The sequence below is a fragment of the Syngnathus floridae genome, chromosome 2 (assembly GCF_059516105.1).
Source record: "Syngnathus floridae isolate MCC-2025c chromosome 2, RoL_Sflo_1.0, whole genome shotgun sequence".
NCBI classification, from domain to species: domain Eukaryota; kingdom Metazoa; phylum Chordata; class Actinopteri; order Syngnathiformes; family Syngnathidae; genus Syngnathus; species Syngnathus floridae.
Window position 1 is genome coordinate 16,352,722 of NC_142414.1, and position 13,415 is coordinate 16,366,136.

Below are 13,415 nucleotides of genomic sequence, written 5' to 3' on the forward strand. Positions count from 1 at the left end.
TAAATCTTTCCAGCAGCTTACTTGGTGCATGTTGGGAGTGTCAGACCATCATCTTTGTCATCTGAAAAAGATACACAGTCACCTTCGTCATCTTCAGAAAGCGAGGATACCGGTCAGTACTTTATCGACGCAACTACGCACGCAGTAGCTTTTCTTTTGTGCACAATTTTAACAGGCCCATTAAACATTTCAAACGATCTCTGATCCACAATTGTTTACATTTGACTGGTACATTTTTAAAAATGTACCCAAATTTCAGCAATCATTTGTATTAGAAGTGATAGGAAATTGAAGCTTCTAATTTGTTTTATGAATAATAATCTATACTTTTTGACTCCTCAGATGGCAGTTTGTTTAAAAAAAAAAGGGGGTTTAAGAATTAGCAAGTCAGTGTATTTTCAGCTCAATGTTGAACGGTTTCATCTAGCGTGAAAAAAAACCCAACTGTTTCATGAAGCAAATTTAAAGCTTCATTTTCCCACCAGTGTGTCTGGTGGGAAAATACAGCTATATCGATTGTACAGTTCATAGGTAGATTATCTCTTCCAAAGACCAGTTTCTACATCAGGCTTCGGTTTCCAAAACCTCAACTTGTTCCAAAATGTCTTAAAAGTCCAAATAAGGGTGACAAAGAAGTGGTGGAGTGCTTGTTAGGCCTCCATGGAGAGTCCTGTCTCAAGCACATGTTCCTTCGGGAGGGTGCTGCCATCACTGCCAGCTGCTCTGCGCTTTTAAGTGGGAGAACCTCTCACCTTGATGCTTTTCCCTCACATGCACAAATTCAATCAAATGCCCCAAAATGAACAATACAATAAAATATCCCTTTCACATCACTCAATCAAATCCCCTAGTTGGCACTTTGTGTGTGGCAAAATGTGTCATTGTCAGCACTCTGGGCGGAGGGGGTGGAAAAACTCCCCACGCCAGCGGGTTCTAGTGTGACACCCCCCAGCCCCTCACTGCCGTGCCCGCTCCACACATTTGGACTTAGTCCCACAAAAGGGGGGATAACAGTTAAACAGTTGCCATGATAAGAAGGGGCTAATCCACCTCATAATGGGCCACCTCTAACCAGTTCATTCTGGACCCTGTCTACCAGATTGACACCCCGGATCCAAACAGCCCGTGATGCGGAGGCCCAAACAGAGGGTCCTCCGCATCTTGTTATGTTATGAGATTAACGGCATCTAAGTGACGCTGCAAAGGACCCCGTTTGTCGCCGAAACATGGAACTCTCGTGTCCTTTTCATCTCAAACAAGGAGTACGTTTGTTTGATATCCATGATGAAAAAAAAAAAAGCTTGTCCAGATGCAGCAGCACAATAGGAACCATGGCAACAGCATCATGAAAGGGTCTCCATGGAGATCAGAGCGACACTGGACAAGAAGGCTAATTTGTCCAAATGATAATGGTTGTTGTGAAGGGGCATCAAATTTGGGTTGTGGGTCAAAGCAGGTATATATTTATTTATTGCTTTTACTTAATGTGTTATAGTGTGCAACATTATGTCCACAACCATAATGTAAATATACCCAAATCATGAGAGAACTGGATAATTATATAGAAAATGTCTGTTCTCTGGAATAATCTATTTCATTAATTAAAAAAACAAGAAATTGGTGTTAAGATTCATTGCGGCAATATATATTATATTATATTATATTATATTATATTATATTATATTATATTATATTATATCATATCATATCATATCATATCATATCATATCATATCATATCATATCATATCATATATCATATTCTATTATATTATATATTGGAAAACATACTGCATTCTTTTTCTTAGAATAAATTATCCATTCCTATCCTGCATGTCACATCATAGCAGTGAATGAGCTAAAGGAGCTCCCACAGGAAAAAAAAAAAAGGAAAAAAAGAACAGCAGCAGCTACGGGTACTGTGATTTAAGATGGAAATTATTGACATTTATGACAACCTTAGCACAACAAAGCAAAGAAGTTGTTTTATATTTTGAAGTTGTTTAAGTCGTCCCAACTTCAATTACTGATTCTGATTTAGATCCCAAAAATATGAGTTGTGGTTTTTTACAGTGCACATGTGACTTTGGAGGGGAAAAAAGCAAGTTACAGACCGCTGCTATAGACAAAAAAACACCTGCCTCCATTTTAGAGTCTTGAGCTTATCCACAATACATCATTTTGGAATGTGGGAGTCAGCCAGAGTGTCTTTACCACTTTTTACAGTGCTTCCTCCAGACACGTCATGCACAAGCCTGTCAAGTAGCCACAATCACTTTGTAACAAATTGCTCAAGGTCACCACCGCAGTGTTCCGGATGTAAGTGTGTTAGAAAACAAACACTTTAAGGGCTATGATGACTAATGTGTGCAGACACACTTTACAGACTGAGATATTTGATATAAGGAGAGAGGTGAGGGTGGGGGTGGGAGGAGGCTGCATGGTCTCACCAGAGGACCTCTCAGACTCTAATGAGGGTTTGAGCGGCGCCCGACGGACGGACGGACAGACGGACGAACAGACGCCATCGAAGGACAACGCAACCTCCTGACCGCAGCTGGGGAGACACTCGGTGGATGTGAAATGATGTGGCATGAGGTGAGCATCTTCTGTTATTGTCTTGTTGCAGATAGTCTTTCTATTAAATTACCCATGAGTCCCCATTATATCCAGTACAATATCGAATATTTCCATAATCCACCAATTTAATTTCTCGTGAAAATGTTTTGAAACATTTCCAGCTCTTTGCCAACAAACACACATGCAAGTAACAGTTGGTACCTTCATGTGCATCTTTGATCTTCCACAAACTCTGTTTTGCGTCTTTGCACCGAGAAGCTCCGCAGCCGTCAGTTCTGGCAAGCCATGATGGCGGAGCTGATCGGCACGCTGGTGCTGGTGAGCGCTGTGCTGGGTGCTTCCGTACCGGACCGTGACGAGACCCCGGTGGGACCCTTGTACCCAGCAGTGGCAGTCGGTGCAGTGATTGTCGTGCTGGGACACTGTTTTGGGGAAATAAGCGGAGCACAGGTATCACAGTTGACATTTTGGCTCTTCATGTCAAATTCTTTTCAACCCATTGTGTGCTTCCTGCTCAGGTCAACCCTGCAGTGACTTTATCTCTCCTGGCCACACGAAAGCTGGATGTCCTAAGGGCTCTCATTTATATTGCCGCCCAGTGTTTGGGGGCTTTATTGGGGGCCGGGGCCCTCTACTTGGCTTTGCCGCGCAAAAGCACTGCAGGCTACTTCGTCACCCGGGTTTGTTCTTTGAAAATCTAGTACAAATGACCAATATGCCAGTTCGCCATCTATATTCTTACGTTGCGCCTCTTTCTTCCCACTCAGGTGCACGATGAGTTGAATGCAGCGCAGGCCCTTGGCATCGAGGTCTTATGCACCTTCCAGTTGGTTTTCACCGTTTTCTCAGTTGAGGCCCAGCGACGAAGGGAAAGCCCAGAACCAGGAAATTTAGCTATTGGACTGGCACACACTGCAGGAGTCATGATAGGGGTGAGGGGCAAGCTTGTTACTATTTTTATTTTTTGTGTATGTGTGTTTGTATGGGTGTTTGTGTTACATGTCATTAGAAATAATTATTCAGTATGAAACAATCCATCATCCATCCTCTTTCGCTTATCCAGCCGGTCAGGTTGCGAGGGTAGTAGCTTTGACAGGCAATCCCAGACTTCTCTCTCTTTCTCCAGCCACCTCATTTAGCTCTTCTGGTGGGCACGTGAGTGGACCAGTTGGGAGACAAAGTCTCTCCAGGGAGGACCCCAGGGCCAGCTCCCAGTGGGATCATCCTGGAACACTTAACCAGGGAGGCATGCAGAGGCGTCCTAAGCAGATGTTCGAGCCGCCCTGTTTGGCTCCACTCGATGTGGAGGAGCATCGGTTCTGCCCACCTAGATGACTGAGCTTCTCCAAGGGAAACTCATTTCCGCTGTTTGTATCCGGAAACTGATAAATTGAGAGCGTCGCCTTTTGGGTCAGCTCTTTCTACCGATACAGCCCTGCCCCAAGGAAGCTTTTAATAATCTCAGAGACTTTCACTCTAGTGACAGCAAAACCCACCTCTCAGTCCCCAGACTGCTTTCTCAAAGGATGGCATGTCGGTGGATTCGGAGTTTTTCTTTAAGGACTCTCCCCACCGACTCACAATATCCAGGGTTGAGGTCAACACTGCCTCATCAACACTTTACATTTCACTCCGATGCTTGTTTGTATATTTGTGCCCTGCAATTGGGTGGTGTCCAGGCCAGGGTCATCTGGGATAGATCTTCATCTTCATAGCAAGTGCTATAGAAATTGGTGAATGCATGGATGGATGATTTTCGACAATTTAATAGCTAATGTGTTGTTCCCTTGGCAGGCTCGGTTCTCTGGTGCCAGTATGAACCCTGCTCGCTCTCTTGGTCCGGCCATCATCACGGGATTTTGGGAAAACCATTGGGTGAGGAATACCAGCTCTAATGTGTGGTCATATTGTAACCCTAGATTAGGGTGACCAGACGTCCTCTTTTGAGACCTAAAAGAATGTCCGGGAGGAATTTCAAAATCATCCGGGACTTTGTTGGACAGCACATTGCCAATAGAATTGCCACTCCATTCCATTTCACTCAATTCCAGGTTTTTCTGCAATGCCGAAACAAAAATGCACGTTCGTGGAGGAGTTGAATAAAAAAATTCCCGTGCTTTCGCCAGGGTTGTGATCCCTATGAAGCTGAGTGCTTGACATGCAAGGCAGGCACTTATGTGTCTGTGGCAAATAAATGTGCCAACGCACCCTGCAAGAGGAGGACTGAAGAGGAGCCCTTTGTTCTTCTTCAAATGCTGCACCGATGGCCGTATTTCTTTTGTCTTTTTTACTTAGTGTACAGCTGTAAAACTAGATAGTGTTAGTGTAAATATGTTTTTGTTATTGTTTATGTTGTTTTGTGTTATTCGGGCCAATAAATGCAATAAATACAGACGCTTCGTCATTTGTGTCATAACATATGACACAAATGACCCCTCCCCATAAAAAAAAAAAAAAGAATGCCCTCCAAAAAATAATGCCCCCCTCTCCCAAAAAAAGGTGTCCTCTTTTTCAGAAACCCAAGTCTGGTCACCCTACGAATTCCATAAGAAATTAGATCGCCATGGGTAATTGTATTTATAGATCCACAGAAAGCTTAAAATAGCATGATACAGCTCCTTTAAATATTCTGTCAGGATCTTTTTACTCCATGGCACGCTTTGTTCATGGATCATTTGATTTTTAATGGGGGAGGTTTTAAAAAGTCTGCAATGATCCACAATTTAATCATATTCATCAAATAATATCTCTCTTGCATGGTCAATCAAATCAGAGCGATTATATTTTTTTCATGCTTTTTGGGTGTACCTAATAGAGTGTCTGGTATCCCTTTCCATCCACCTGCAGGTGTATTGGATCGGACCGGTCATCGGAGCAGTACTGGCCGGTGTGTCCCATGAATTCCTCTTTGCACAAAGCGCCTCTCGCCAGAAGCTGGTTGCGTGTCTGATGTGCAAAGACATTGAAATCGTGGAGACGACCAGCATGACTGGCTCGTCCCTGTCTACCGTCACTCAGAATGCTGCCAGAGCTAAACAGGCCCACAAACAAGACAAATGAAGCAAATCAGCGTGATCACATCTGAATGTGATGTCTCATATTTGCATCGACCGAGACCACGTTGTTATATTTTCTGCTGACACATTTGCAAATCATTAGACGACACAATGAAGGCTCATCAAAGCCTTCCCGCAAACAACCCCACGCTTGTTGTTGTTGTTGTTGTGTTGCATCCTGAGGTCAGGAAGGCTTTGAAATGCTAAACAACTCTTAGATTCTGCCTATTAGTATTTGTTTCTTCTGCCAGCCCTTTTGTTCACAATCAAACAAATTTTAGCGCATTAATGACTACATGCGTGGTGAGGGGTGGGTGGTCATATTCAATGGCAATCTACTTTGTTATTGGAAATTGACACTATTTTGTGTGTTTGGGCATGTGTACCAGAAATACGGGGCGCTGTGAATATATTTGTCTGAGTGACTACATTTTGTAAGCAAACAGTTTCAAACAGGTTTCATGTTGTAAATATGTGTGTCAAATTTCCTATTCAAACAGGTGTCCATTGAGTTCAACATTAAAACTCGATAGTCGTCTTTACATTACATTTACGTTACATTTTACATCATGAGTGAGAATTGGCTATACAGTATTTGTGAAATTGTCTTTTTTTGCTAACCATGTTAGTGTTGTTTTTTTTCCCTTTTCATATAAATACAGTTTATTTATTATGTATTGTTGATTGTCAGTCAGAATTGTTTGTCTTTTATTATGTTTGTTTCATATGTCCGATTTTTACTTTCTGTAAAGCACTTTGTATGCAACTTACAGTTGTTTTGAAAGTCTTCTATAATTAAAGTTGAGTTGACTTTCGAGATATTATTGCTGGTTGTATAAGCCGGGCCATGTCCCGATGAGTCGAGCCCGCAAAACAAGTTTGATCTACAGTAATCTAATCTACACAGCGCCAGAATGTGCACAAAAGCCGTAACCACGGCGTCGCTGCCAGCATTTTACATTGTGTGTCTTCTTTCCAACACGTAACGGCAAGCTCAGCAATCTGCATTCACGCTCCCCTCCCACCTCCCTTGGGCAGAAAGAGGGCTCTGGACTGCTCAGTAACCCCACTGTGCACTCTCTGCATCCCCACTACACCTCTGACTCGCCCATAGAACCTTCACGGCTCTGCTATTCACTGTTTTGTGAATAATCTATGTTTGACAACAAGAGTCACATTTTTTCATGACTTCCAAACACTTTGCTCTTCAGAGTCACTTTGTTGCTTTGCCAATCCCAAAACTGAGTCATCACCTTGAATGTATGTGTGTAGTATGTTTGAAGCTTAGCGTGGAACCAGGCAAATGCAAGAATTGGCTTTATATTTGTGTCTTGCCCGTGAGCGTCCGTAGCCCTCACGCGTGCTCCACACAATGCTTTCACGGGGTCAGGCCTTTCGCTTTATGGGTCACTTCCCTGCTGTTGGCTTTGGGCTCTTCCGTCCGGGGCCTCAACTGTATTATGTGTGCGCGTGCGTGTATGTGTGTGTCCGTCAGCGTTTGTGTCACAGTTATGATATGTCAACAGATTGACCTATGCCCCACCAACCCCACCCCAAGAGACACCTTCCACCTCTGGGCTCCAGCTGCTCTGCACTCAAGTTCACCCTTCTTTGGATGAAAAAAAAGCACTTTTGGTTGTGCCTTGCCGCTGATTTCAGAGAAAGTTTTCGTTCGACCGCTTTCAACAGGCCTCTTTTGAGTGTCGTGCAAAGGTGGTGGCGGGCAGCTGAAAGGTTACATTTGTTTGATTTGGGATGTCTATGGATGCCTCTCCCCTCCCTCCCTCAGCCCTACAGGGGGGATTATGGCGTCATTTGTTGGGGCCCCCGGAGGGTGTATTATAAAGCCCCTGTCTGGCCCTCTCCGCTCTGTCAGAGAGGCTAAAGGTTTACCGGACACTGTACCGGTCGATCTCCCAATCTCTCTCGAGTTGATGCCCACCGTCTCCTGATCCCATCTGAGATTTGTTGACCCGCACTCCCACTCCACTGACACCTATGCCTTTGAAACAGGTGGACACAGGTGGCAAACGAGCACAGCAAGGTCACACCGCTTGGTGAAGATCCCGTCGGTGGATTTTCTCAATTCTGGTCACAGCTGACTTTCAGAGGACTGAAAAAGTTTAACCTTTATTTGATTGCTGCCCAAGAGCTGTCTTCTACTGCTAAAGAGCAACCATGTGGGAGTTCCGGTCCATGAGTTTTTGGCGGGCGGTTTTTGCAGAGTTCTTCGGGACCATGTTCTTTGTATTTTTTGGTCTGGGCGCCGCCCTGCGCTGGACCACCGGGCCTCATCACATTCTACATGTGGCCTTGTGCTTTGGTTTGGCGGCCGCCACCCTCATCCAGTCCATCGGCCACATCAGCGGCGGTCACATTAACCCGGCTGTTACCTTCGCCTACCTGGTTGGGGCCCAGCTGTCCCTTTTCCGTGCTTTTTTCTACATTATCGCCCAGTGCCTCGGCGCCGTGGCCGGCGCTGCCGTGCTGTACGGGGTCACGCCTGGCAACATGAGGGGCAACCTGGCAATGAACACGGTAAGAAGCCACCGAGGAGTCGACTAATTGCATTTGAAGGGCGGGTAGATTAACAGAAAAAAAATCCACGTGTCCGCAGCTGCAACCTGGCATCAGTCTGGGAATGGCCACCACCGTGGAGGTGTTCCTCACCATACAGCTTGTGGTGTGCATCTTCGCTGTGACCGATGAGAGGAGAAACGGTCGCCTGGGTTCTGCCGCTCTATCCATCGGCTTCTCCATCACCATCGGACATCTCATGGGGGTGAGATGTGCAAAAACGCGGACACGAGGAGCTCGTGCGAGTGTCACCGCTGGGGTGCTTTGTGTTTCAGATGTACTACACAGGTGCCGGCATGAACCCCGCCAGGTCCTTCGCCCCGGCGGTCCTGTTGAGAAACTTTGTCAACCACTGGGTAACATCTCTGCCTCCTCATTTGCTGTTGTTCACGGCACGTTCTAAAACATGCATGTTATTGCAGGTCTACTGGGTGGGACCCATAATTGGCGGTGCCATGGGAGCCCTCCTGTACGATTTCATCCTGTTTCCACGTATGAGGGGTCTCTCCGAGCGCCTGGCCACGTTGAAGGGCAGTCGACCCCCGGAGAGGGAGACCCAGCAGGACACCCGCGGGGAACCCATCGAGCTCAAGACGCAAGCCTTGTAAACCTGACCCCTCCCCCCGGCACCTGTTGACCCACCTGGGGCTGTCAAATGAGGAACAGGGCCCCTCCTCCACTGCGCACGAAAGCTAACAACGTGACAGTCTCCCCCTTCCAACTTCATACTCTGTATTCAGAAGTGGACTTTGTGTTAGTGATAAAAGGCAGGCCTGCTTGTCTCCTCTCAGCAAGGCTTGCTTCTGTGATGGAGAGGCGCATGCAAACTGGGAGGGTGTTGCTGCTGGGGGGGGTGAGGAGGGGGGGCAGTCAGTCTAGGATCAAAGATGACAGTACAGGTGGTGGTGCAGAGCGTGGGTGGGCAAGACTCTGGGTTTGTGCTTCTTTCCAATTTAGGCCAGTGAAGACAGGCGTGGTTTCCTACATGCATTTCACATAATCTCCGGTGTAGTTTTTTTTTCCCATCGCTTTTTGTTTTCTGCACTTCAGACACATGACGGTGATGTAAGATTACATTTGAATACAATTTTGCATTTTACAAAAGGCTACTTTTTATCTGTGTGTGTGAGAATTGTTGTGTGTGGGTGAATGTGAGTGTGTGTGTGCCCGCTTGTATATGCAGGTGTGCAAGTGTCTTTGCAGCTGTGCATGTGTGCGTGTGAGCGTGTGTGTGTGTGTGTGTTTGCTTGCTAGCGTGTGAGAGATGAAGATTGCCGATACAGTACCTCTTTTTTTCTCATTTTCATTGCAGCTCGACTGATTTTGTACCAATCACTATTCATGATGTAAGCCCTTTTTCAGACAAGACACACATGGCTTCTGCACACTGTGATATTTGTGATGGTATCCATTTTTACACAAACCCATCCATATGCATTGCCCCATCTTAACCAGCACAAAAGGAAATCTGAGAATTGGTAGAATTGGAAAGGTCTGTACACTACAGACCAACAGTGCCAGCTTTACATTGAGTCTTTTGTTATTTGATCCTAACTGGGATTACAAACGTGTTTCAATAAACTTTCACTTATAATAAATATGCACATATTACATTTGTTGGGTCATTTTTCACCCAGTCAGTTATCCATCTTTTGTTTTGCGGCAATAAACGCTTTTGGCCAGAAGATGGCGAAAGTGAATATCTCAACCCTGCATTGAGTATCCATGCAACTGCACGGTGGCATCTTCAGAGGCTGCATTTGAAGGCAGATGACGTCATGAATGATACAAAACAAAGGCACTTTTTTGTGAGGGATACACAACATAAGTCACTTATGCACAAGTCACAAGCAAGTCTTGAGTCATATAACTTGCAAGTCTCAAGAGACCTAAATTATTGTAGAAAAGGAAAAAGCAAGTCAAGTCAAGTCAAGTCAAGTCAAGTCAGCGCCAAAGGTTCTTAAAAATGCAAAAGTATTTATGTGTGAATACATAAGGTGGCCCCGCCCCCAAGTTGGCGGAGCAAACCAATGGATCACACCCACTACCGAGGGGGCGGGGTGAAATCCAGTAGAGCTAGGTTTAGGGTTGGAGCTAGGGTTAGGGCTAGGGTTAGTGGTAGGGTTAAAGTTAACAACCACCAAAAGCCAGGTTGAGATGGCCGACTGGTTAGTGTCACGGGCTTTCAACCAGTAAGAACCTGGTTCGGTCCCAGGGGTGAACGTGTACCTGATAGTCCTTTTACAACTGAAGGCTTGCTTCGTACACACATACAAGCATATGCAAACAAAGTTGGGGACCGCTGATCTTTACTATTCGCGTGAGCTGCTCCATAAAACCATATATGTACCGTGCCTTCCATGCAACAAGTGCAAGGGTTCCATAGTGGTTAGTGCTCTGGACTTTCAACCCAGAGGACCCAAGTTCAATCCCTGGTGTGACCTTCTTTTTACCCCGTGTAGTGTCCATGAGGTGTACCTAATTACAGGCCACTTCATTAGGGGAAAAAGCACTTGGACACTCCATTAGGTACACCGCCATTTTCAAGTGTACCTAATAACAGGCCACTTTATTAGGGAAATATCATGGTCAAAGGTTACATTTGTCAAGCTCTAGTCCTTGGGGCCGCATTCCAACATGTTTTCCAAGATTCCCTCGTTAAGTGCACCTGCGTGAAAAGTTTTAGCTCCTGCAGAACGTGAAATGACCAAAAACTTTTCACGCAGGTGTGTTTAACGAGGGTAACTTGGAAAGCATATTGGAACGCGGCCCATCAAGGACTGGAGGTCGACACCCCTGGTTTAAGTGAAAAGTGCCACACCCGCCCTCACCCCCACTTTCTGATTGGCTGTTTGATTGGTGACGTCACTTGGACACTCCATTAGGTACGCCGCCATTTTCAAGTGTACCTAATAACAGGCCACTTTATTAGGGAAATATCATGGTCAAAGGTGTCAAGCTCTAGTCCTTGGGGCCGCATTCCAACATGTTTTTCAAGATTCTCTCGTTAAATGCACCTGCGTGAAAAGTTTTAGCTCCTGCAGAACGTGAAATGACCAAAATCTTTTCACGCAGGTGTGTTTAACGAGGGTAACTTGGAAAACATATTGGAACGCGGCCCCTCGAGGACTGGAGGTCGACACCCCTGGTTTAAGTGAATAGTGCCAGACTCGCCCTCACCCCCACTTTCTGATTGGCTGTTTGATCTGTGACGTCACTTGGACACTCCATTAGGTACACTGCCATTTTCAAGTGTACCTAATAACAGGCCAGTTCATTAGGGAAAAATCACAGCCAAAGCTGAACTGAAAGTGAAAAGTGCCACACCCGCCCTCACCCCCACCTCCTGATTGGCTGGTTGATCTGTGACGTCATTCGGACACTCCATTAGGTACACCACCATTTTCAGATGTACCTAATAACTTTATGAATTTTTCTTGTACGTGTCAAGAATGTGTATGACTACTTGCTCTTTATTTGGGGGGACACCAACACATATTACACAACGTAAAACACATGTACATATTGTCATATAAAGCAGTCAACCAAATGTCATATTTTGTTTTCATGCCCAAAAAATAAAAACAAGGAATAAAACACCAGACAAGTTTTAACAGGTTTTAATGTTTATTAAAATAATATTTCTATGGAATATTTTTATGTTTTAATTGGCGACTATAAAAACAAGGAATAAAACACCAGACAAGTTTTAATATAAATGTTTATTAAAAAAAAAAAAAATAATAAAAGTCAATTTCAAACCAGCAATCTAATGTGAAATTGCAGTAGATATATTGGATAACAATATTTAGGCGTATATATGCATACACGTTATCTAAAAACTACTGTAAGTGTTATAAAATCAAGATTCCCCAAAGAGAAGCATAATCTCCCCGTTGTTGCATAACGGCGCATCCCTTCATGCAATACAGATAGCCGTTAGCTTGGAGAAAACGCGCATGAAAGAAGTGGTGTTTCAGTAAGTGGTTCTTTCTTTCTTTGGCAAATCGTAAATCAACATTCTGGCTTACATAGTTCACGCCAGGAGGGAGACGCAACACGTTCACTGACTGATCCGTTTAGGCACGGGAAGGAAGGCATTGACTCGATCACGAACGGGAAAGTCAGGATTCGTTCCCTCAATTGAACAGGAAGTTACGTCATTTTATTCTTCGTTTTGTTTTACGGCGAGATGGCACCAGCTTCAATGGGCATTACTGACACCTACTGGTTGAAGTCATATGAACTGGAAAAAATAATTCGTTCACTTGTTCACTGAAAAGATTCGGTCTTTTGAACAAATCGTTCACTCACGAGCCAACACTAGCACACAGCACAGACAGAGCAGGCGATAAAAAGTGCAGTGGGACACCATGGAAAAATATTGAACAGATATTATAATAATAATAATTGATAATATTGAACTTTTTTATTTATTTTTTTGTTTTCTCTAATGTTAATAACGTGGGGGGGGCGCAAAATGTTTTCTTCTCTCTAAGGGGGGCATCACAGAAAATAATTGAGAAGCACTACTCTAAGGCAACAGCAAAAGTCACATTGATTTGCAGGTATGTAATTTGTTGTGAGTTCATGCATTGTGTAGGTTTTGTTCTTTGAATAAGGTGATGTTTTGTGCACCCTTCAAAAACTTCTATCTTGAATTTGAGTTTTTTTCACTAAAGAGGGGTTCGGTGAATGCGAAATATGAAACTGGTGGGGTTCGCTATCTCCAACAAGGTTAAGAACCATATATATATATATATATATATATATATAATATATATATGTAAAAAATGTATATATATATATACATTTTTTTTGTTTTGCAGACCCTGTGAGATAATTTCACCACCCTCCAATGCCTCCCCTAAGAAAAAAAATCCTAGCGCCGCCAATGGAGCAAGATGTGCAATTTATTCATCGTATCGCGTACATTCAACCAAGTCATGCAAGTGTGAAAGCTGAACACACAAATTACCTGCAACTCCCACAAGTTGACAGAAAATGATCTTTCAACGCATGAGTGATCTTTTCCTTTTTGAATGTTTTCTTTCAACATATGTTTCATCCGGTTTCGAATCTGACCTTTACCTCCATGCCCATGGATTGATGAGTGTATAAAAGAAATGTGACTCATGCTTGCTTCCTCCGGCTCAACATCATTCCACGCTGATACTGACCTCAATAACTTACACTGAGAAGA

The 13,415-nt window shown here is 44.2% G+C and overlaps 2 protein-coding genes across 3 annotated transcripts; both read left to right on the plus strand.

Annotated features, from left to right (window-relative positions):
• Positions 1 to 2,420: 2,420 nt before the first annotated feature.
• Positions 2,421 to 6,454, plus strand: LOC148402202 (aquaporin-4). 2 transcript variants are annotated; one of them, XM_088369854.1, is made up of 6 exons: positions 2,421 to 2,597; positions 2,838 to 3,029; positions 3,098 to 3,259; positions 3,347 to 3,511; positions 4,374 to 4,454; positions 5,427 to 6,454. In XM_088369854.1, exons 1-6 carry the CDS (start codon positions 2,583 to 2,585, stop codon positions 5,637 to 5,639), a joined length of 828 nt encoding a protein of 275 aa, XP_088225980.1. In that variant the 5' UTR covers positions 2,421 to 2,582; the 3' UTR covers positions 5,640 to 6,454. The 2 variants fall into 2 exon arrangements, with proteins under 2 accessions (XP_088225980.1, XP_088225981.1); XM_088369855.1 differs by lacking the exon at positions 5,427 to 6,454 and adding an exon at positions 4,706 to 4,912.
• Positions 6,455 to 7,494: 1,040 nt separating this feature from the next.
• Positions 7,495 to 9,825, plus strand: LOC148402203 (lens fiber major intrinsic protein-like). The gene is made up of 4 exons (XM_088368882.1): positions 7,495 to 8,173; positions 8,253 to 8,417; positions 8,488 to 8,568; positions 8,635 to 9,825. Exons 1-4 carry the CDS (start codon positions 7,814 to 7,816, stop codon positions 8,818 to 8,820), a joined length of 792 nt encoding a protein of 263 aa, XP_088225008.1. The 5' UTR covers positions 7,495 to 7,813; the 3' UTR covers positions 8,821 to 9,825.
• Positions 9,826 to 13,415: the final 3,590 nt, after the last annotated feature.